Source organism: Botryllus schlosseri, chromosome 12 (assembly GCF_051294905.1).
Source record: "Botryllus schlosseri isolate E-star chromosome 12, Bs_hap1, whole genome shotgun sequence".
NCBI classification, from domain to species: Eukaryota; Metazoa; Chordata; class Ascidiacea; order Stolidobranchia; family Styelidae; genus Botryllus; species Botryllus schlosseri.
In genome coordinates, this window is record NC_137247.1 from 24,701,715 (window position 1) to 24,725,829 (window position 24,115).

The 24,115-nt window shown below is 40.9% G+C and overlaps 2 protein-coding genes and 1 long non-coding RNA gene across 6 annotated transcripts in view; 2 read left to right on the plus strand and 1 right to left on the minus strand.

Moving 5' to 3' along the window:
• LOC145452064 (kinesin-like protein KIF23) overlaps positions 1-24,115 on the plus strand; it is a 504,115-nt gene that overhangs the window by 237,005 nt on the left and 242,995 nt on the right. The gene's annotated exons all lie outside the window — the stretch shown is intronic.
• LOC145452084 (uncharacterized) lies at positions 1,725-5,647 on the minus strand. 2 transcript variants are annotated; one of them, XR_013919194.1, is made up of 3 exons: positions 5,213-5,386; positions 4,972-5,146; positions 1,725-1,938 (listed from the first exon to the last, which is right to left on the minus strand). It is a non-coding gene; the product is annotated as an uncharacterized LOC145452084 (long non-coding RNA). The 2 variants fall into 2 exon arrangements; XR_013919193.1 differs by having other exon boundaries at positions 4,972-5,647.
• On the plus strand, positions 5,921-18,977 carry LOC145452071 (microspherule protein 1-like). The gene is made up of 10 exons (XM_080330287.1): positions 5,921-5,987; positions 6,028-6,299; positions 7,310-7,376; positions 8,894-8,986; positions 9,800-9,926; positions 10,979-11,072; positions 11,743-11,998; positions 13,887-13,993; positions 15,464-15,643; positions 18,223-18,977. Exons 2-10 carry the CDS (start codon positions 6,087-6,089, stop codon positions 18,439-18,441), a joined length of 1,356 nt encoding a protein of 451 aa, XP_080186413.1. The 5' UTR covers positions 5,921-5,987; positions 6,028-6,086; the 3' UTR covers positions 18,442-18,977.

The window sequence follows — 24,115 nt, forward strand, 5'->3', positions numbered from 1 at the left end:
TGGCGGAAAAGGACTGCCTTTATGCTGACCGACTTCGATATATATATACGATATACATATATATTTAATTGTCCATAGGCGCCTAAATGGCTGCACCAAATGTTAATGTCCTGGCAATCAGAACCCCTCAAAAAATGCCACCTCGCAGGGAAAAGTTAACTGCCAGTGCAGAAATAGGAATTTGAAATCGTGTGCGTCTTTTAGTTTAGTAGCCTACGTATGGGCGATTTGAATATCTTTTAACATAGCAGACAGGCCGCGAAATGTCATTACGTACCGAATTCATTATACCCACGGGTCCGCCCGAATATCTTCAATTATTATTTACTGACCCGATATTTTCCAAGACACCTCACTCAGCTATACCGGTGAATTCGAATACACATGAGCAGAGAGAGGATAAAAATTGACAGCAATATATATGCAATCCCCGATCATATTGACCGATTCAATCATGAAAGTCGGAGAAATCACCTTTTTTGTTAGTCAACTCACCAAAATTTAGCTGGAAAAGTGTAATTTCGAGGTCGAGCCGAAAAGTTGACCTTTTTTCTTAGTCGACTCGCCGGTGATTCCAGTCTGTATGCCCATTTTTCGGTTCCCAATATTTGGGGGGCGATTATCGGTGTGGAGTTTGAAAAGGGGGCGATGAGTCGAAGAAGGTTGGGAGCCTGTTCTAAATCAATACTAGCCAGTCTTCAGGATTACCGGACCATGATCTAACATCGACCTCGCCCTCCGCCACATGTCACCCCATTTTGTCGCTTGCGTCTTATATTCTCTGCATTACTTTTCATTCAGTGTGCATGCCTCTTATTTACTTCGCCTAGGCTAAGGTGAGTGTCTGATCTTAGGCCCTTTTCATACCGGGGTTCCGGGAATAACATTTCTCGAAAATGTTTACCGGAACCCCTCTATGTGAACATAACACTGGTGTTTCGGGGCGGTATGAACGCACTTATTTTCGGAGATTTTTACGGGACCGACTGAGTGAGTATGAACACGAATGGCGCAGCTGGGTTCCCGGAACGCTGTCAATCAAACTTTTAGTTACGGTAACGCGCTGTTCATTCCGACTGCTTGTATTTCGAGGTCAGCTACCTGCGGCATTTTGTAATGGTGTTGGGAATGTATTATTCTTGGATTTCTATTCTGTATGCTCACAATACGTAGTCACTGACTACTAGTCAGCTTCTTTTTGCTGTGGTTTTGTAAACAGAGCACGGCTAAAAAGGTAGAACGCCATCTCCAACTCCAAATGATGCAGCATTGGGGGAGTTGCCTGAAAACTTTAGGACTTTAACACTAATTTGGTAGGTGATCTTGACCCTAACCAAATTTGTTACATCAAAGGCAAGTTTCTAACCACGGATATGTTGTGCGTAGGTTAGCCACCGTCATATACGCCTACTGAAAAGGGGATTTAGTAACATCTGCTTTGATAGTGGCAGCACAGCAGAGAATGATGTCCTTAGCTCTGACTCACTAACCAAAATTCAAATTGTACCAACGGTCGTACATCATCCAAGCCATAATTTGGTTTTCACCTATGCCTTCATTTTCTTGTTACAACCAAGTCATTCCTTTGTTATGCAATGCTAGGCAAGTGTAACTTAATCTGATCTTTCCGCAGGTCTAGATGGAGGATACTGATGAAAAAGGTGGAACTGTGCAAGTGTGCATTAAAGTTTCTCTCATGAATAAAATGAAACAGCACAAACACATCTGGTTCAGCAAGAGCATTGTTTATTGAGAAAGTCACACCGGGCATTTCCAACGTCTGGGCCAGCGATACTTGGATCACCACCAGAACTTCATTGCGTATACCATACTCTGCATCATTCTGGCCTTAGCGGATTGCAGTTTCTGAGAAATGCCGGACACCGCGCCTTCAGTCGACCAAAATCTTTCAACCTTCATGTGTGCTTTGCTAAGTTTCTGAAAAAGCAATTGTGAATTTTAAGGGCAGCAGAAAGGAAATTTATATTACATATTTGAAATTAGCTTCAGCTTATGCTCTGTTTCAGGGAAAAGGCTTCATGAGCCAAGGCTGAAAGGGATAGGCTGCGTCATCAGTTATGTAGGCTAGTACGGAAACCTCTGGCTTCCAATCATGAAGTCATCCTGACAAACTTGAATGCAGCAAATGCATGTTTGGTACAAATGTTGCTGTGGTAATTTTTTACCCACCCACAACACTCAGACTTGTACAAAGTACTGGAATTTTAAAATGCGGAACTTTAACTAGAACTACCCAATTTTTCAAACTAGCAACTAGAACAGGGGTGGTCAACCTTTTCAGCCAAATGGCCACATTCGATGACGAACTATTCTGCGGGCCACTAGGCGCGAAAATTTTTTTAAGTAGATAAATTAATAATATTGTCACTTGACTATATTGCAAGCCTGCTGTATATTGCTGGGCTCAGTTTGCAAGGACTGGACTATTCGGCACCTGGACATATCGATATCGGAAGCTCCGTCCAACATGCGTCAATCATTTTTTGCCTAGGTTTCATAGTCGACGGTATTTCTGCGAGCGTAATCGGGAGGTCGCAAGGTCGCGAGTATATATAGTTAGACTCAATCTGATACATTAGGCGTTCTTTCATTTTCACAAAGGGGTAACAATATTAAAAGCAAGAAATCGAGTTCCAAGATGTTGCGCTAAGCGTGTAGAAAATTTTTACTTTTGATAAATCTATCGCAAAGTATTCTGCTTTATTGTAGTGTACGAAGATCTACCAAAATGTGACTGGCTCATGGATCTACCAATGCGTCGGAACTAATATTTCAGTCATCATACCTCCAGTGTTGCGGCCAGACTAATCAAATTTTTGATTGGCCTTGCAAGTTCACAATCTGTGCAATTCATTTTTGATAATACTACTTATTTCGGAAATTAACTCGCGGGCCACGGGTAGGCCGGCCCTGAACTAGAACTATCAACTTTTCGAAATTTGCAATTAGAACTAGAACTACTCTCAAATATCCGCAACTAAAACCAGAAAGTATTCACTTTTTCAAATCCACAACTAGAACTACTTAGTTTTAGTAACTAAAACCAACTTAAAGAGTGAGCAGGGTCCCAAGTCACAAGTCTTTAATAGTTTTGACTAGATTCAAGTCGAGTCATTTTGAATTCACCACCGAGTCAAATCCGAGACCAACTCATCGAGCAGAGCGTCGAGTTCGAGTCATGGTTTTATGACTCTAGTCCGAGTCCAAGTCATTGTGTTGACTGCTCAGTTTCCAGTTTAAGTCTATTTTCCATCAATTCTTGTAGTGGTATGCTATTCAAAAACTGGCTGACATTCCGCCATGCCATGACAAATATTGAAATATTACTATTGCACTAAGGATGGGCAAAATCGGGTACCTGAGTGATTCGATTCTGAATCGCTTATTACGCTTCGAGTCGAGTATCATCATGATGACATCACAACACAATGTAGGCCTACTATGCCGAAATTCAAATGTGTAGGCTACCTTTTATGCCACCACAAAGAACATAACGCCTACTGTCCCCCACATTAAAGATACTTGGGTGTTTTTTCGACCATACCGATTTCATTGCACTGCTTGACAGTGTTACGGGATGATCATGACTTCGGAAATGTGTCATTTCCAGCAACGATCGTAGCTTTGAATATCTCGTATGTTGCGACACGACCAATCAAGGTTTCAAGGCTTACTCAGTGGAAAATAGTATCAAAACTACGGTATAATTCTCATTAGTAAATCAACTTTCAGTATAATTTCAGTACTCAAAAAATAGTATTTTACTACTCAACTCGAATCAATAAAGTTAATGCTCGATTCAGATTCGAGTACTCGAATCATTGTGGCGGTTGCCGGAGAACCCGTCCCTTGGAGAACCCGTCCCTACCAACTCGGCCCTCGGAGAACCCGGCCCTTGGAGAACCCGGCCCTCGGTGAATTCCTCGGGAAATTTAGAAATTAAGTGTATTCACAAGTATTATTATGAATTAATAAAGTAATAATGTTATTATCAACTGATTTGTCGGTCTTGTAAGGAGCTCAGGGCATGCGTAGGTCACGCAGTCAAGGCGTGGGATATTAGGGTTGCCAGAGGTGGGATATTAGGGTTGGTGGAGGTGGGATATTAGGGTTGCCGGAGGTGGGATATTAGGGTTGGTGGAGGTGGGATATTAGGGTTGCCGGAGGTGGGATATTAGGGTTGGGGGAGGGGATATTAGGGTTGCCGGAGGTGGGATATTAGGGTTGGGGGAGGTGGGATATTAGGGTTGGTGGAGGTGGGATATTAGGGTTGGGGGATATTAGGGTTGGGGGAGGTGGGATATTAGGGTTGCCGGGGTGGGATATTAGGGTTGCCGAAGGTGGGATATGAGGGTTGCCGGGGTGGGATATTAGGGTTGGGGGAGGTGGGATATTAGGGTTAGGATATTAGGGTTGCCAGAGGTGGGATATTAGGGTTGGTGGAGGTGGGATATTAGGGTTGGGGGAGGGGGATATTAGGGTTGGGGGAGGTGGGATATTGGGGTTGCCGGGGTGGGATATTAGGGTTGCCGAAGGTGGGATATGAGGGTTGCCGGGGTGGGATATTAGGGTTGCCAGAGGTGGGATATTAGGGTTGGTGGGATGTTAGGGTTGCCGGTGAATACAAAATTTCCCGAGGGCCGGCTTCACATTTAATGTATTTTTAATTCAAAATTGTTCGAGAGCCGCATTCTCCGAGGTCCAGAGTAGTCGAAAAACACCGTGAATACCACAACAAGTAGACCACGCGTGCTTGATATGCAAAATTTCCCGAGGGCCGGGTTCTCCAAGGGCCGGGTTCTCCGAGGGCCGAGTTGGTAGGGACGGGTTCTCCAAGGGACGGGTTCTCTGGTAATCATTGTGGCTAGTCCTACTAGGCACCAGCAATTATTTTTATTAAAATCAACTTGTGACAGTTGCCTTCATTCATAAAATACATCTGTTGTTTACCTGGATCTATAAACGATTGGCTTCATTGGCTAGCCTCCAAAGAGCGACAGCTACTCAGCAATCAAGAGAAATTGAGTTCGTATAATTTGCTGGCTGCTTTTCGTTATGGTCTCGAAGCTTGTTGCAGAGTATACCAAATGTTTCTCTCACGGATTTCTAGAATTCCCTGGTTTCTCTGTACAGTATACATAAGATTAGATTTACCAAAACCATTATACAGCAATCACAAAGATAAACTGACTTTGTCGTACGCAGATGTGATCGGTGGTTCTTTTCATTCCACGACTCTATCCTCTTTGCTGGCTTCCAGTTTCTGCTCTCAGCTTCGGTTGATAATATACAAGCCATGAACATGCTCGGGCTCTATAACTGATACAAGTCAGGTATATTGAGTATAGAGCCCCATACACACCGAGAAGGCATTTCCGCAACATCCCATAGCAAAAAGTTGGAGCCCATTTCTCCGCATCTCACGAATATGCCTCTTTCACATCGTTTTCCACAAGCATATTACAACTGGAACACCCTACAGACATGGTTTCGTAACTGTCAACACTTACGGAGAATCGCGTTCATACTGGCCATAATTTCCCGCGAATTTACCGAAAAAACGACCTGTATGAACATAAGTTCGCGGTAACTCTAAATAGGTATGAACGCGCTCATTTCCCGGAACTGTTTCGGTAATTTTTCTCTATGTGAACATCGCCTGTTCCGGAACTTGTTCCCGAAAGAGTTTCGTAAATCCGGTATGAAAAGGGCCTTAATGGCTACTCCAAGTTGTTTCGACACCTTCCTATTTTTTCATTGTATCGCAGTCTTGTGATGTTTTGAAACGATGAAAATAATAATAAACCTGATTGATTGAGGATCCCGATTGGATAAGAAGTATATTTATAGAAACCGGATAGGATCCGGATCTTGAAAAATCGTGATTTACTCATCTCCATTCTCTGTGGTCTAAAAATAACAGGTTTGTTGTTGCGGGGTTGCGGTTCATTTTTCTATGTGTGAGCTCTGTGAAGTGTGGATTATCGAAGAAATGCCGCTTTGCCATCTGTAGTTGAAGTAAATTATCGAAATAACTTCACTTTGTATGATTTAAACATCGAAAGATGTCTTTTAAAGAAAAGGCCATCGCTGAAAATAGTATGAAGGCGTCTGATACGACTTTATCTCCGATGCAAGTTGACTCCCGGCGGCATTCGTCCCGTTCTATCAAAAGAAGAAAATTTGATGATGAAATTGTGGAAAGTAGCTTGGCCATGAAAGGCATTCGGAAACATGAAGATAACCAAGAGAGTCTTGGCTCCCCCGACACGGATGAGGTAATGTTATGTTCAGTTAGATTGAGAGCATTTAATTTAGGTATTTACTATTTTGTAAATATTCTTGTGGACCTCGCCTCCTTAACCTTATTTGCCAGGGCAGGCCGAAGTAGTGCTACAACATCAGTCATCCGGCAGATAAGGCCAAGACTTCCCTGGTTTCTTCATCCGAGGGATAAGTTTGGCCTACGGTACTGCCCCACTGTGTGTAAAATTTAATCTGTCCACGTCACTATACCAGTGCAGTATATAGTATAGTGAGAGACGTGACATGTTTCAATTTTGTTTATGTGATGTTGAGGAGTGAGTATTTGTCGTTTATCAAACCCTGGTTCACCTGAATCCAAAGGTTGAATAGCCAGATTTGGGCAACAAGCAATAAGATAATTTTGAGCTTGGTCAAAATAAATTGGAATTATAGCTGCACATTTGTTTCCAAATTCAATAGAATTACAGAATGAATGATAACTAGCATACTCAGTTTTTTTCACATTAGATTAGGACGAGAATGACTGCATTCTAAAAACCGTGGAAATCAAATTAAATGTCTAACATAAACGAAATACAACAAAATCAAGTTCATATCAAATACGGTAAGTGTTCATTCTCATAAGCGTGAGAATGGCAAATGTCTGTTCACCAATATGCTTGGCCTGTTTCGCACAATACAGTTCTTCTGTAGCATTTTCCGGAAAATCAGTAATTAGATTAGAATTAAAATCTTGGCATAGCAGGATAATTTCAAAAATTAAATTAGAATTGGATGTCTCGCGCATCACTCAAACTTACTTCCCACTTGGTCGGCGATTTTGGGAAACAAAGGGCCGAAAATACCAAAGGGGGCGACAGGGGGGAAAGAAAACGTTAGAACAACCAGTGAGATATATTTTATCACCACGAATAAAGAAACATATCATCCGTAGCCCATTCCACATATTAATCAAAAATTAAAGGTTTACTTACAGGGTATTCATCTGAGCGACAACAATGAAAATGTGTATGTATTTTAGGTTGTGCCATCGCCTACTGGACTCCAACATTTGTCAGATGCCCATGTCATGTCTCAGGATGTAGCAGGTACTGTTACTTCCATGGAGACAAATGCATTTGGCTGCATTGTTTTGTGGAAACTAATACCATACTTCTCGCATCAGATTGTCTTTAGCACGGATTACACGGCTCTTGTCTCCGTGTAATAAAGTGCATACTGTATTATCTTCGCCATTATTAGATTTTTGCCTGAGTCATGTGCCATGTCTACCTATTGGATGTGGTCTGGCAGACTTGGACAACTAGGTAATTCTATTTGTCTAATTATACTAATTAATATGGGAAATGTTGGTAATCGAATTCTAATCTAATTTCGAACTCCAACCCTAATTTTGATTCTCGTCTAATTTCTGGTTTTTCTAAAAGTGCGACAGACTACAGGAGATGTACGGTCGCATTTAACGTGAAACGAGACAAGCTTGGTGTACAGACAATTGTGATTCTTGTGTGGAATAAATTGCCCCTGCATCTGAAAAATATGAGTTTTCCGTCGTTTAAGGCGGAGTTCCATGACTTACTTAGAAGTACTACTCAGTAAGTAGCCTACTAATCGCCATCGGATGTATTCCCCATCTGCTATGGTATCAAGGCATCCACTGTGTACTTCATTGTTGTTTTTCTATTTTCGTTTTTTTTGTACAAACCACCATAACTAGTAAGCATGAGTGTATGCATCTATATATATACTTGTTTCTAATCTCAAAGGCTCCGGCTTGACATGAAGATCGTAAGGATCATATCGCCGGCACCTGTCTCTACCGTTATAGAGCCAGTTACACGCTATTATTATTGTGTATGTGTATGAGTATTTTTTGCATACTCATTCTGTTTATTCCGGTTGACGAAGAAATAAATCTCTCCAGCTCTCTCTATGAGAATAACTGATGATTTGTTATGAACTGAGCTAAATTTTGTATTTCTTTCTAATCCAGAATTGAATTGAATTGAACGGGACTGAATCTGCTCAATTGCATCCAGTTTTATTGCAATTTTGACCCTATGATGAGCTCACACCAGTAGTTTAGCATAGTTGCTGTGAGGTGTCAATCACATTAGCTTAGCCTGATGAGAAAATACAAAGTAGCCTACCTGTAATCCGATTATGGCTGTTGGTACACTTAGAATCATCTGATTAAATATTCAGAAGACCTTATTTGATTAGAAATGCCCAATTCAAAATATTCGAAACAAGCTTCTAATCTGTGGTCGGTCTTTATCAGCCAACCCCACAATATTGCCTAATACTGCTGAAAAGTCAACTGATTGGGTCCATTTTGGAGACCTCGTCTCGAAATATCAATATCTTTGTCACCTGGGATAGCGGTCCTATCACATTATGGCACATTCATGTCGAAAGTTCCAAATGTCAAAAGTCTGCCAAAATTGCATTTCGGTCTCTCGTTGATGAAAATTTGCAGTGTTGCTGGTATTTGTTACTATCAAGCTTGATTAAAGTGGTCATGTGCACGATATTACTTACACGCGATTGTTAACTCTGGTCTTGATGTGCGTGACTGTAATCGACCGTCTGATCGTAATCGCAGGCAATTCGTCACTGCCAAGAAAGCGCCAGCCTGCTCAAACCAAAAAGAAAGTCAAGAAAATGAGGCAAGCATTCGCCGCAGTCAAAGATATGGGTAATTGTGATTTTATTCTCTTCTATGTCTTTGACTGAGGGTGATTCGAACTATTACCAGTCGTGCAGTGGTGGTCACTAATAGAGTACTGGTACATTTTCTAATTGCACAAGTAGTTTTGTATACTTCCAGTACTTTAACCAAGTGTTTTATGTTTTTAAACTGGCTCCACTTGAAGAAGTTTTGACATATCTTGAAAATTGCTACTTCTACAGGTAACTGAGTAGAAATTTATGGTGATACTTCTACCTCAGTAGCAAGACTGACTACTTTCACCACCTCTACAGGTTACCCGTGAATTCGGTACTAGCTGAATTCAGCATGTTGAATTCCGCACTTGTTGATTTCGGTACCGGTATTAGAAATGTAAAAACTAGTATTATTATGAATGCGATGCAACAACATTGTATTACCAGTACTTAATTTGATAATGAAATATTACACAATATGATTGTGAATTGTGATACAAGACACTTACTGTAATCGGCATGTTGAATTCGGCACTGGGTACAAGACACTTTAAGTGGAAGTAGTACTTTGCTTCATGATTTGTTTGACCAGATGAGAAGTAACTGGATGAACCAATTCTTGTCGAGGTTATTTTCCAAGGGATAAATTTGCCGCTCATACCTGGAAACATGATCTAATACGCGGTGCGAGTGTCAAAAAGTGCATTTTAAAGTATATTCCGGTGACTGACTGGTCCTTGTGGTTAATTTCAATCAAACAGAAGTTGTCTGCCCATGACGTACTTTATTACCTGCTCCATAACTTAATACAACATTGCGTTATACACTTATGTTTGTTACAAAGGCCGATGGAAGCCAACCGACGATATATTGCTGATCGATGCCGTGGAACAACTGGACAGCCTTCATTCCGTTCATCTGGCCGTCAAATTTTCTTGCCAGTTCACTCTGGAGGAGATTCGAGAACGATGGTAGGTCAAGGAATTTTACTTTTTAGTCATCGTTCGGTTTATACTGCCTACATATGGAGCGTGACAGGATTGTAACCAAGTCGCAAGGTCCCGAGTCACAAGTCAATTGTACTTTTATCGTTTTTGCCTCGGGTCAAGTTGTGCCATTTTCAATTTACCATCGAGTCAAGTCCAAGTCATATTGTTTACTGTTCAACCTCGAGCTCAAGTGGTGTTCAACTCATTGAATAAAACTTGCTGAAAATGGGTGGTAAAGAAACACTGATTAAAATTGATATAAAAGTTATACTGTGCACAATGGCCATGAGTGAGGGAGATGGTGTTGAACTGCTCATGCTGTGTGCATCCAGCAAAGTTGAATTGTCATGCAACAATGGTGGGAATATCGGATATCTAAACCAGTGTGAGTAAATAGGAGGCACCTGAGAAAGGCTATTGAAATATAAGACTTGATTTGATTGATATCGAAAGTCTCCAGTCATATGACTAGGTCAAGTCCTGCACAAGGACTCGAGTACATGCCGAGTTAATACACAAAGGGAATCTTGAAATCAAGTCGTTTCCAAATATGACTCGAGTCGAGTCATTACGACCGTGGCTGATCCCGATAAAACTGATCTAACAGCTTCACCGATAACCCCAATATATTCAGCCTACGGTAAAAAGATATGACACATGACTTACAGTGCATTTGCGAAACTTCAGAGCATATATCTGAGCAGCTTTACAGTCATTGCTACTCTTGGACATGAAATAAACGAGAAGGCTGCATCTTGACGCTTGTGAGCTATAAGAAATAGATGAATATTCCCAGTCTTGGTGGATTTTGGTAAAATTTACCTCCTGAACAAATTTTGAAAATTTCGAACTTATTTGTTATCTGGATTTGAATTGTACTGAACAAATGTTGAGAGATGGTGTATTTAAAGTTAAGACTCAACAATGCTGAACTATTGTCAGATCTCAGGGTTACTGACCTAACTGATCTTGCTGGAACGATATATAGGTTGCAGCTATTTAGCAGATTGATTGATGTTATCTTTTACTAACAGGTATGCCTTGCTGTACGACCCTGTCATATCATCTTTGGCAAGGCAAGCGATAAAGGTTCAACCTCGAGAGATCATCGAAGCCGCACACGCAAAGGTTTCACTTTTTTATTTTCGTAGGCATGTAATGCTCAATTTGGCCAAGATGTCTCGCTTGTCAAGTTCTCCTTAAGACTACGGTAATTAGAATCGAGAGTGATATGCAATTGAATCATATATTCATATTGAAATAAACCCAAATCTTTTTGACTGATACACGTCTTGGGCAGACGTCAGCAACTAGTAGAAAATTTTAAAGAACTGTGTATCAATAGCTGTATCACCAAACATGATATCACTGGCATGAAATTTTGAGTAACCGGCCCAGTTTGCGCCAGAAAAGTAGTTGATGTATTATCTAAAAATAGCACATTGAGTTGAAGCCATCCGTTTGCCTCGATTACTCGCATTTTCATGCCGCTGACGCCATATTTGATGATAAGATTGTTGATATACAATTTACAATTCTCTACCAGTTGCTGACTATTACCCCTAACCAGTGTTCGCCGAAAATGTTCTGGTTTATTTCAGTTAAAATATATTATTTAATTGTGTATTGAAATTCTGCACCTCCAAGAGTGTCTGCTGCCACTTTGTTGATATATTTGCTGAGAAAACTTGATCACTGTGCTAATCCTATTAACATCCTTGCCTTTTGCATTCAATGTTGATATATTTTGCAAGCTTTGGCTTCATAACATTACCAGCAGCGAATTTTCTTAACACAGGCTCCGTTCAGCGTGGCTGAAGAGGCGTTGTTAAGCGCCATACCATCCGATTCCTCACCTACTATTGGAAAAATGGAAGAAATGCTGAACCACGACACAGACACGTTCCGGAAGACCAGAACTGCACAAGCATTACTCCACCACTGGAATCTCATGTTGCAATATCAGTTGCTTGACGACCAACGCACCCCGGCTATGTCGGATAGAAATCAAATTTTGACGTTCTCTGACGCCGAAGACTTGTTGGATGATTCTGGTATAAATAGACTGATTGCTCTACCTTTGTATAGCCTACGATCAAAAATTTCCTATTGGCTGTAGTTCCATATCTGTAAATATGAAAAATAAGACCACTAAATTTTCATGGTTTTCAGGTCCGAGTGGGTAGCCTACCTACTAGTTGTAACCACAATTTTTTATTATTTTTTTTGATTGTTGATCTTTTGTAGTCTTGAAAATTAATGAAATCACCACTCTGATAAATTGATTATGCTCAGACCTGTTTAGCTCATCCCGTACTCCTGTTCGTTAAGGCTCCTTTGACTTGACTAGGGCTGAACACAATGTTTCGAGTCAAGCAGTAAGACATGAAATGGGCATGGTTGACATAATACCAAATTCTCTTTATTGTGATGTAGAACTTGCGTTATATTCTTTGTGATCACACTAAATGTTAAAGTGTAAACTCATTTTGGAGCTGTCTTAACGAAGATGTAGTAGCGACTCATTTTCAAAGGCTCCAAGCAGGGTTGCAATGACTCCAGTCATGACTCCAACCAAGTCATATGACTCGAGACTCAGAAGGTCAAGACCGGCATTTCATTGTAATTCCAAAGAGAAGTAATGTAACCGCACTCTTGGGATTTCGTCTATTGCTACGGGCTCATGAAAATGCGACCAGAAACTGCTAAAAGTGAGAAAAATTACTATATTATAAATGCCAACCATTCGATATCACCAAACAGATGAAAAGTGGGTTTAACAAGACTTCACCTAGAAACCGAGCAGTCAACACAATGACTCGGACTCGAGTCATAATACCGTGACTCGGACTTGACCCTCTGCTCGATGACTTGGACTCAGACTTGACTCGGTGGTGAAGTGAAGATGACTTGACTTGACTCAAAACTATAAAAGTGAGATTGACTTGTGACTCGAAGCCTTGTGACTTGGTTATAACCCTGTCAATAATAACGCTACTACTAGTTAACTGTGGAAATGTATTTAGCATTTACTGTAAAGGTACTATAAAGGTCTTGTACCCATGCGCTTAAAAGTGTATCAGAATTATACCAAAACTATGGTCCACCTTTCAAAAGCCAGAGTGTAAAAAGCAGGGTTGTAACCAAGTCGCAAGGTTCCGAGTCCCAAGTCAATCTCACTTTTACCATTTTGACTCGAGTCAAGTCGAGTCATTTTCAATTCAACGCCGAGACAAGTCAGTGAGTGAGTCCGTGTCATAGTGTTATGACTCGAGTCCCAAGTTATTGCGTTGACTACACAGTTTTGAGTTGAAGTCTTATTAAACCCGCTTTTTATAACTCCACTTCGTGATGTTCAATGCTTCACATTTACAATATCCTAATTTTCCTCACTTTTATAATTTGTGGTCGCATTTTCAAGTAGCCTACCAGTACTAATAGACAGAATTAGCAATAGTGTGGTAGCTTTACTATCCTTCGTAACTACAATGAAATGTCGGACATGGCTGTCCGAGTCTCGAGTCGTATGACGTGGTCCGAATCGTGCGTGATGACTCGAGTACAAGTCGAGCCAATACACAGATTGACTCAAGTCGAGTCATTTTCCGTATTTTGAGAAAATAACTCGACTCAAGTCAAGTCACCAAAAAAAATCGCGACTCGAGTCATTACGACCCTGATTAAAAGTAAGAAGTTTTGCCTGCATTCCTGTTCAAGTGGTTGGGAATATAGTCTGAAATTGAAATCGCTTTCAAGAGCGAGTAGATTAAGTGGGAAAAATTTAATCGATTACTTTGAAAAAGTAGAAATTCTTTGTTACTGACCACCAGCGTTTACGAAGTAGAGTTGTCAACGGCGAGCCAGCAATGGAAAGTCAAAAATTTTTGTATTCACCTCGGTAGACACCCTGTACATGGATTCGTGACATGATTTTTCCGTTAGTTTTAGCCGGACCGTCTGACAGGGTGCTTGCAGAAGAGGTAGCGTTAAACGATCGGAGGCAGAAACGCGAAATCAAACAACTCGAAGAAGAGAATCGCCGCTGGAAGGTCAGTTCATGACCATGTTTTATGCCAAGTACATGTGATTTTTATTGGTGCAGAGCATAATGATTAGAGTACTCAAATATGGATCGAGTATGAATTGTAACGATTCAAGTCGGTGAGTCAGAGGTGATAATTTCTAGTCTTGAAATTATGCTCTTCTTTTCACTAAAAGCAGTGTTTATAAATGCGAATTATAGTTTTGATACCTTTACCTCCTGTGGGAGACATGAAACCTCGATTAATCGTTTCCGCTATCTCAAAATCTGAAACATCACAAAGCTAGGCAGGTTAATGGCAATGGCATTTCTGTGATGTCATGATCAAACCACAGCATTTCACAAAGCGCAATGTACAGAATATGTTGTGCTCGTAAATAGATGGGAAATGTGTGTGGAAGTGTTTGCCATATCTGTCTCGTCGAATAGTTGGAGGTAAATTTTTTTATGGTTTGGCATCGCGACTGTCTATAACTGATATGTTAGTAAGGTTTGTTTTTGTCAGTCAGCAAACCTGTTTTATTGTGAAATCGCATTTGTGATGTGATTCGCCAACATATTGCGTTGAATAGGCTACGTCAACACGCGAGGTCTACAACAGTGGTTCTCTACCGGGGGTCCGCGAAGCATTTTCGGGGAGTGCGTGAAACCTCCAAATGTGCAAAATGGTCGATAGCCTAATTTGTACTTTTTTAAATTAGAGAAATCACGGGACAGTTTCGCTTCATAACTGCAAACATAAGAAAAGTCTTCCCAATTTCCACTTAAATAGAAGGCTGTGATATTATTTTCAGGAATGGGCATTAGGGCTGTTCAAAAATAAGCTTTTTTCCTGAATCTTGCTGATTACTTGATTAAATCGTTAGGTTGCCTTAAAAAACGACGCACACCAAATTTGAATTCATTCCAACCAATATTCGCGGATTTCGTAGAGTTTGAAAATTTTGAATTTGCCAAAAAATGCAAAAAATTTTTTTTTCAAATTTCTCTGCCAACCCCATGAAATTGTTGCGCTGTCTTCAAAAACGATGGAAAACAAATTTGACTCAATTCCAAGCTGCAGAAGCGGAGTTATTCAAGTTTTTTGATGATAATTCTGGGATGATCCACCAATCAAGGATAATCCCAGAATTATCAAAGAAAAACTGAAATAACTCCATTTCTACAGCCTCGAATCGAGTCAAATTTGTTTTGCATCGTTTTTTAACGCAACCTAACCATTTAATCAAGTAATCAGCAAGATTCAGGAAAAAAGGTTATTTTTGAACAGCCCTAATGGGCATACAATAATAGAGCTAAATTCGAACTAAAACTTTGAGGTACCGTGACGGTCCAAAAGGGGTCCACGAAGGTGAAAAAGTTGAGAACCACTGGTCTAGAATGATCAAATCCCTACATCAGTCAAGTTTCTGCAACTCTGGCATGCATAGTTTTATGCTGACGATTTCTCACCAACTCCATGATGCGATTTTTGCAGGTTCTCGTTTCTAGCGTGGGAGACACAAAACAAGCGTCTCAGTTTGACGAGAAAACCGTAGCCGTACTGCAAGGTCGACTCGTCAGGTATTTGATGAGGTCGAAAGAAATCACGCTCGGACGCAACACAGAAGATTCCAACGTCGATGTCAGTCTGGCTTTGGAAGGACCCGCCATGAAGGTGTGATGGATGCTGGCAATTGTTTTTAATAATTGGGGCGATTTTTTTTGACATGTAAAAAAAAGTCAAAATTAGATCAAAATTCGTAGCGTTAGGTCAAAAAATGTCAAAATTGTTTACAAAGTAGAAACTTTTTTGCAACCTGCATTTAGTTTGTATTGTAGATCCTTAACTGTCGGTGAACTTATCATTTGACATTTTACAGCTTGTAGCCTACTTTATAGGCCTACCATTGTATACAGTTCATTTTATGCTCATTGCGAATCATAAACATTCAAATGAAACAAATAGATTGACATGGTGTTATGCTCAACGTACCGCAATATCCTAACTGAAGCAAGACTGTGTGGGCATTGCGTGGTTCTTATATCAAGAAGCGCATGATGAAAAATTGTGATGTAGACAACATTGTCAGAATGAAGCAACACGGTGTGTCAGCCAACAACTGTTGCTGTTGAACGTTCTTTCTCTATTCTTGGCAAGCTACTTAGTAAGGACAGACACTTTCTACCCGAGAATGTAGGAAAGTATCTTTCGTCGTACTACAATTTTTTTTAAACTATTTCCACCATAATGCGGAGTGTAACGACTGGAATTCTTCATAGGGCCAGTTTTCGTTAAAATAAAGCTTTTCAAGGGGAAATGAGTCAGTTTTTTGGCACAAAGTTTTTTGTCAGGCCAAACTACTTCATAAGGACAGACAGTTCTAACCAGAAATGAAGATAAGTAGTAGGCTACAATTCTAGCAATATTTGGGAAACACCTAATTTGCATACGCGAACTCAAATTTGGTCAAAATTAAGATTTTTTGGGTCAAAAATTAACAAAATTTTGATTTTTTAAGTCAAAATCTTCCGTTTTTTAGGAAGAAAAAATCGCTCTATATTATAATAAATTTGTGTTGAAATAAACCCGAATATTGTCGGCTAACACTCGTTACGGCATGTTTATACAAATTACCAATCTAGATCATTGACAGCCAACTAACTAGTTCTAGTGCTAATTTTGTTCAGCACAACTAGAAAACAGGTGTCATAATTTGGCGCAAGTAGTTTTATCATGTCTCGTAAATCCCTATTTCCACTTGTAATCCACTTCAGATCCAAGGCTCACTACTTTGACCATCTCTTTTGTTGTGATACATAAGAGGTAGTTTGTGTTGGGACCAATGTTCCCTCTAGCTGCGCACGTGCGCAAATGCGCAGTGCTGAAACGGGCTCTGCGCACAGAAAATCTAAAGTGATGTTTTTTTTTAATCGTTGTGCACTGTTGTCCAAGGGGCCGCGAACGGCGCGCAGACTCGTGAAAAAATAGAGGGAACATTGCCAGGGGCAAATAGTGTTATCGCTAAAGTCTGAAACGAAGGTACAAGTGCGGCCTGCAAGGGTAAATATTGCGCTCCGCAATCACGGGCACCTCACGAAAGAGACTTTTTCTTTTAGTATGGTCTAGTACGCGTGAGCGATACTGATATCATTTCAATAGCGCATTATTTTCTGGGAATGGCAAAATAACATGGTTTACCAAAGTTGGGCTAGCTCGAAGTTAATCTGCGAGAAACTAACGAATAGTCTTCTCCGCGTGGCATAAACATTGCGTAAGATTACTCAGGACCGTAACTGCCGCACCCCGAACCCCCCAATTGGAGCGGCCGAGCTCGAAGGGGACCCAAAATTATTTCGTGAATTAACATAAATCATGGTGTATTTTTTTTAAACTTTTCCAAAATTTTTTGCGCCGTGCGCGATTTATTTTTGTCAAATATCTTGATTATTGCGTACCCTTTCCCCAATAAAAAATACGCATGATTTATAGAAATCGGCACTTGGGCGTCGGCCATTTCCGCGCCACGACGCACCATGACATATGAATTTATAGACAATGTGACATACGACTCCGAGATATGCGCCAGAACGATCAGCAGCAAGAGAACCTTGGCCGAAAAGGACTGCCCTTGTGCTAACCAAAAACTTCGATATATATACAATTATACATCTATGTTTAATTGTCCATAGGCGCCTAACGGCTGGTGCTAAATGTTCCTGTCCTGGCGATCCGAGTCCCACAACTAAACAAATGCCATATCGAGGGAACATTATTTGCCAGTAAAGAAATACCAATTTGAAATCGTGTACGTCTTACAGTTTAGTACGTTTGGGCGATTTCAATATCTTTTGACATAGCAGATAGGAGGTCGCGAAATAGCATCATGTAACGAAGTCATTATACCCAAATTGATAGCAATTCAATCATGAATTATAAAAAATTTTCACGCTTCGCGCGTTTAGACGAAGTAACCATAAGCGGGCACCCAATGTCGATGTTAAGTACCGGCAAAAGGCGCATAGGGCGAGGGGGGTCTGGGGGCAAAGCCCCCCATAAGTTCGGTTTATAACCCTATGGGGGCCTGGTTGCGCACTGTTGTCCAAGGGCCTGCGCAGTAAGTTGGCGTGTTTGCGTAGAGTCGTGAAAAATTAGAGGGAACATTGGTTGGGACATGCGCGAATGCCATTCAACAGTCCGCATATCAACGTTAAGTCGCAGACAGTACGTTCTTACATGCCGCGTTCCATTTTTAGATATCGAGGAAGCAAGGCAGCATCAAGTTGAAGAAGAATGGCGACTTCGTGCTGAACAACACGGGCAAGCGTTTCATTTTGGTCGACGGGAAACCGATTCCGAACGGGGGCAAGACAAAGCTGACGCACAACTCTGTCATCGAAATTGCGCTGCTCAAATTTGTCTTCTTGATCAACCAAGATCGGGTCGGATCATTCTCGGCAACCAAGACAGCCTGATGAGAGCGTATTTCTAGAATAAGCACTTTTCAGTGAGCTACAAGCACAGAGTAAGGTCGGCATTTGCAAGGCATTGCGTGAGGTGCGCACCTCGTAAGGTACTGTCGATACCAGATTCATAGAACGACTGTAGATCGATGTTGGGACATTTGTGAGAAGTGACTAATTCTGGATTCTGTTGGATCGATATTATACGTTGAAAGAAGTATCTGTATCGGCCATTGAGGTATAAGAATAACGGAAATTTTTGTGTTGTCACATCAAGGAAGACGGAGAACTACCGTCCACTACACTGGCAAATCGATCTATTTCTTGTAACTTACAGATTACGCGTTCATTCTGATGTATTTGGTCTCCAAGCCTAGCGATGGCTCCTAAGCTCTTGCAGATGAACACTCCCTAGTTAGTGAGTGATGAGTAGTCAACGTGGGGAAATCATTCAAAATATTGACAAGTCCTGTGTCATTTGCAACCAATTCATTGATTATTATATTACGTGTTGTCACCATTGTAATAAAACTCTGCATTCAAAGAAACCGGTCCAATATTGAGCTGCTGAAAGCAGTAAGATATGAGACAACGCTGCGTCTGTTAGTGCTCTGTATAGACTATAGAGTCTCTGTAAAGTACAGTCTGTAGTGAATCCATTTGACATTGTTGTACTGAACTAGTGTACCCACTGTACGGCCGTAAGGTGTTGTTGTGTCTCCACACTCTCGCCAAGCAAAGAACTGGACTTGTAGGGTCATTGTAATGTACACCAATATCGAGGTCTGGCATATCGCAACGAGAGAGTCGTTTCGATATTCATCATTTTATTACAAAATTTTATCGAATTAATACACGACAATATTTTGATATAATGAAAAGTTAGCAATAGTGCCGAAACGACTTTGAATTATCTTTCAATCGCACACCTACCTTGGCCCACAAAATGCAAATAAGAAGCATACACGCTGCATTGAAGAAAGGATAACATAAAATGGAAGCGACGAAAGTGAATGGTGCATGTGTCGGTAGGGGAGGTCAATGTCAGGTGGTAGGAGTTGTCAACGTTGATACTTCGGTCGATGTACAACAACTGGGGCTGGGCAAAATCGAGTACCTGAGTCATTCGGTTCTGAATCACGTAATATGCTTCAAATCGAGTCGAGCAATCGATTATCAATCATTATGACGTCATAACAGACCGTAATGCGTGAAAGTTCAACTACGTACCTTTTATGCCGCCATAAACAATATAATACCTGTTACCATCACATATAAGATACTTTGGTATTTTTTCGACAATGCCGATTTCATTGCACTTGGTGAAAATGTGGGATGATCATGACTTCAGAAATGTGCTATTTCCAGTAACGTCTGTAGCTTTGTACCATATGTTTGGTAGAGAGATGTTTCTAGGCTTCAACAGTGAAAATTACTGTCGAAACTATTATATTCTCTTCGATAAATTAACTTTCAACGTCGAGAAGCTTGTAAATACAGTACTCGAAACGATCGTCTTTTACTACTCGACTCGAATCATCACAATTAATTTTCGATTTAGATTCGGCCCTACGAATAACCCCATTTAGACTTGGATCCTTCGATAATTCGTTAATGAAAACCGTTGGCTTACCACTCCTGGATAAAAGTATAGTATTATCTAGCGCATAGGTCTCAAACTCAAATGTGCTCGCGGGCCTTCCTAGTAGGCCTTGTTCGACGGGACCTTGCAGAGGCATTCGACAAACATCGTGGCAATGTAAGTTACTATTATAGTATTCACGCTTGACACGGGAAAAAATCACATTTTAAAATAGTTGAATAAAATTGTTTTTGCGCCGGGCATAATTTGTTAAAATAATAAGTTATCGACATCATGCGAGACGATGCATCATGATGGTATCAACCTTTGACGTGCCGCAATTTTATGTAGAATATTTTACAATCAATTGAAGATTAATCCGATTTCATAGCATTTGAGCGGTGTACATCCTAATCCTGATTTTATTATAGGCCTAGTCGTGATAAGTATAGGCTATTGTTACTGTCATTGCCAAAGTCACATTAAACCAGCGTTAGATTTTTCCTTCGATTTAATGGATTACCATATCAATAACAACTTGAATAGCCTATAATAATAATTGGGCCATAGTAATCGCATTGCTTCTTGACCATTTTAGCGATCGTACTCCTTGCGCTGCGAATAAAGATTCCTCGTAGCCCCTGTCCATTTTCAACACAATTTCTGATGGTACCTATTAGGGATGGTGTGAACCTCTGAAATGTTCAGGTTCGTGAGAACGCGAACCTTTTTGAAAGGTTCTGTGTGAACACGAACGTGAACCTCGTGACGTCATATTGCTAATTCGAACCCTTTCTTTCAATGAAGTGATAGCCTATGCCCCATATTAGGGTTGCCATACGTCCGGAATTTCCCGGACATTTTCGGAATTTCACTGAAAAATTTGCGTCCGGGAGGAATTTCTAAAATATGCCTAAATGTCCGGAATTTTGAAGGCTCAACATAAACAATATTATTTTTAAGCAGATTAATGCTATTAAAAATTCTTTCTTCGCGCAGCGTGCGAGTTAATGTAACGAATATTGATATTAGTATGGACATCAGGCACCACCCTCCCAAATTAGCAATGAAAATAAATATAAAAAACCATCATATACTGAAATAAATCTGATTGTAATCGCAATTATAAGCTAACGGTAAATTACTAGAGTTGGTTATAAGGCCGATTGGATGCTTCAGTCACAGACAGTGGTTCCAAATCTTGAGGTCTTTTTCCTTTATCTTGGGATCGCGATGATGTTGGACGTGTAATCAGCTTCCTATGCCGTAACTTTGGGCAAGCTGATTTTTTTAGTAATCAGCTTATTAAGTTTGGAGCTGGGCCACGGAACATTCTGAAGTTGGAAATGAGGTTGCGACCATAAAAAGTTGGAAATCACCGGATGTGCCACCTGCTGGTGCATTTTATAGTAGCCTAATATATGGAATAATCAATAATATTGATAGAAGTCATTCAAAAAATTTAACAGCAAAATGAATATTGTAAGAGCCCAAGAGGTTACATCGACTACCGTATGTGGGCCCAAGATCAGTGTTCTTTTTTCGGTGTAAGGGGGCAGAAAAATGTTGTTTCGGACCTGATTAAAACACATAACCTGATAGCCGTACCGACCTAACAGTATAGCAGGGCTGCCGAACACAATCCTGAAAGGCCAGACGCGGCCCGCCAGACGATTTCATCCGGACCGTGGAGAAATCAATTGCAGACCCTAGCAAGTAGCAATCACCAGAGCCCGCATTACAGATGGCCCAATTCACGACCTATGCTCCTCTCCATTCCTGTATATCAAGTACCATTTCGAGTTTTTATGCAGTGCTCGCGTACCACCTACATAAGATAAGGGCTCCGAATGTGGTAAAAATGTTTCCGCCGTGTTGAGGTGCATTTTAAGGCGCAATAGATGATTTCTGTAGTGGATCCATATCAAATTCTTGTGGTCAAATAATCTAAAACGAAATTTGGTTAGGTAAGAAACCCAATGCTTTACGACTAGATCTCTTCGCCGTAGGTCGTCACTTGCGCGATAGCCCCTACCAACGACGACGACCTTCACGACGACGGCGGCTTCGAAAACTCAAATTCAACCCGACTTTAACCAATAACTCCCTTCGGTCGAAAAAAACAGAATCTACTCGCGTACCAGCTCGAAGACCTTCGCGTAACATTACCACTGCTGTATACACTATACCAGTGGTCGGGAACCTATGGCTCGCGAGCCATATATGGCTCTTTTGGGTATAAAATATGGCTCTTTTCCAAATATTCATTTTTGTGCTGAATTAATCAATATTGCAGCGACTTGTTGGTGAATTTTCATCATGGTCAGAATAATTATTCTCGTGGCAGCATAAACGTGTCTTTGACAGGTATGCGGTGTTCCGGTATAGGGGATCGGACCAGTGGCGGCTCGTCCTATAGGGCAACTGAGGCATTGCCCCACCTAAAATTCTGTTCAATAACAATTTAACCATTTATAGACGCACAGCGCTCAATATATATCGAGATCACAGCGAAACCCGCGTTCTTCTTGTGCTTTCGCTTGCAAATGCCCATACATAGCGAAGTCTCCGCGAAAATCGAATTCTCTTCTGTGTTTTCGCTTTGTGAATGCCTAGCCGGGGCTTGCCACGGTAGCGCTCATAACAAGCTTTCACTATCTATTCTCTCAAAGCTGCGCACAATTAAGAAACGTTGCTTTACTCTCTCCTATTCGTAAAATGGCCGAGCAACCGGGGCAAATATGCTTGCTCGCCCCTAAGGTGTGATGTAACAATCGTATCTATATCTGAACTCGGATACCGTGATATGCGTTGAGTCGACCGTTGCTGGTACAGGTCGATTTTGATGGTGTTTCACACCATGATAATTCTTGAAACTTGGTATGTCATGTCGTGATGGTGGTATTTAACACTGTCCTAAGTTTCAGGGTTTCTACTCAAAGTTTAGGGTAGTAATTCCGTTTCCAAAGTCGAGTGTGTGCTGATCGGTCATGTATCGCAAACATATTTCACGCAAAGCCGGTATTGGTCTCCATTGATTTTAACGATGCTCCTTAGCTAGATCCGTCATGAACTTTTACATGGTATGTCTTGATTTTAGTATCGAACGCTGTGCCAAGTCTCAAGGTTGACACTCAATGATTAGGGCAGCAATTTCGTTATTAAGTTCGAGTATGGTAGAGATGTGCGCTGATCTGACACTTAGCCTACCTAACGCATTGCGGATTTCACGCAAAAGCCGGTGTATCTGTGTTCCATACTGAGATAGGTGATGAGATGATGATATCATGAAACAGTTTACTAACATCCTCGGTTTGCATTCAAATATTTAGTTTTATTTTATATTCTCCAATGTCAATTTCACCGTGGAATGGTGGCCTTCGGGCCATTTGCTCACAATTACAACCCCTGTCAAGCGCGATAGCTGTTTCGTTTTCGACGGCGGCTAACAGCTGATCGCTTGATCAGCCGATTCCTCAGTAAATATTACGCAAAATTCGGCGTTGATCTGTTCGTATTAATTTTGACAGTGTACCATACCGAAAACGGTCATGAGGCTATACTTCTCGATGATTTCATGTAACAGTGTACCAAGTTTTCGGCTTTCATCCACGTATTTATTCGGTAATATATTTTCCGAAGGCGATTTTGCAGCAGACATATAGACACTATAGAGTATAGACCGTAAGCCGTATGTGTCGTGTGACAGTCTCCAGCCTCAAGGCCAGAATCTCCCAAGCTGTACCGGGACCGAATTCCCGAGGCTGCTATCCGTAGTTCTTCAGAATGATGTTTTGGATTCAATATGACATTTCCTTGTCCAATCTATCAGATAACAATTGCGTATGTGTCCGAACTCGTTGACCTTTCCAGTTAGGCATACGCAATCTCTCGATTTATAGTCATTTCCATTTCTGCAGATAAGTAGTCAGGTCAAGTGCGAACATGAATCCTGTTGAATCTTTGCTCCGTACGCCGTTTAGCCAGCTGCCTTTAGAACAAAAATTAGAGGTAAAGCGACTAGGTCCGTATCAGCCTAGAAATTGCCCTTTGATCCAATCGTACGCCGGAGGAAAGCGCACTCGTGCCTTTTCTTCAGCGCAT

What these genes read in the sequence shown, in the direction of transcription:
- LOC145452071 (XM_080330287.1), top strand. Translation starts at nt 6,087, where the DNA reads ATGTCTTTTAAAGAAAAGGCCATCGCTGAAAATAGTATGAAGGCGTCT. An exon ending in CATGTCTCAGGATGTAGCAG is followed by an intron (nt 7,377 to 8,893) that starts GTACTGTTACTT and finishes TCGTAATCGCAG; the next exon opens with GCAATTCGTCACTGCCAAGA. An exon ending in CGCCGCAGTCAAAGATATGG is followed by an intron (nt 8,987 to 9,799) that starts GTAATTGTGATT and finishes TTTGTTACAAAG; the next exon opens with GCCGATGGAAGCCAACCGAC.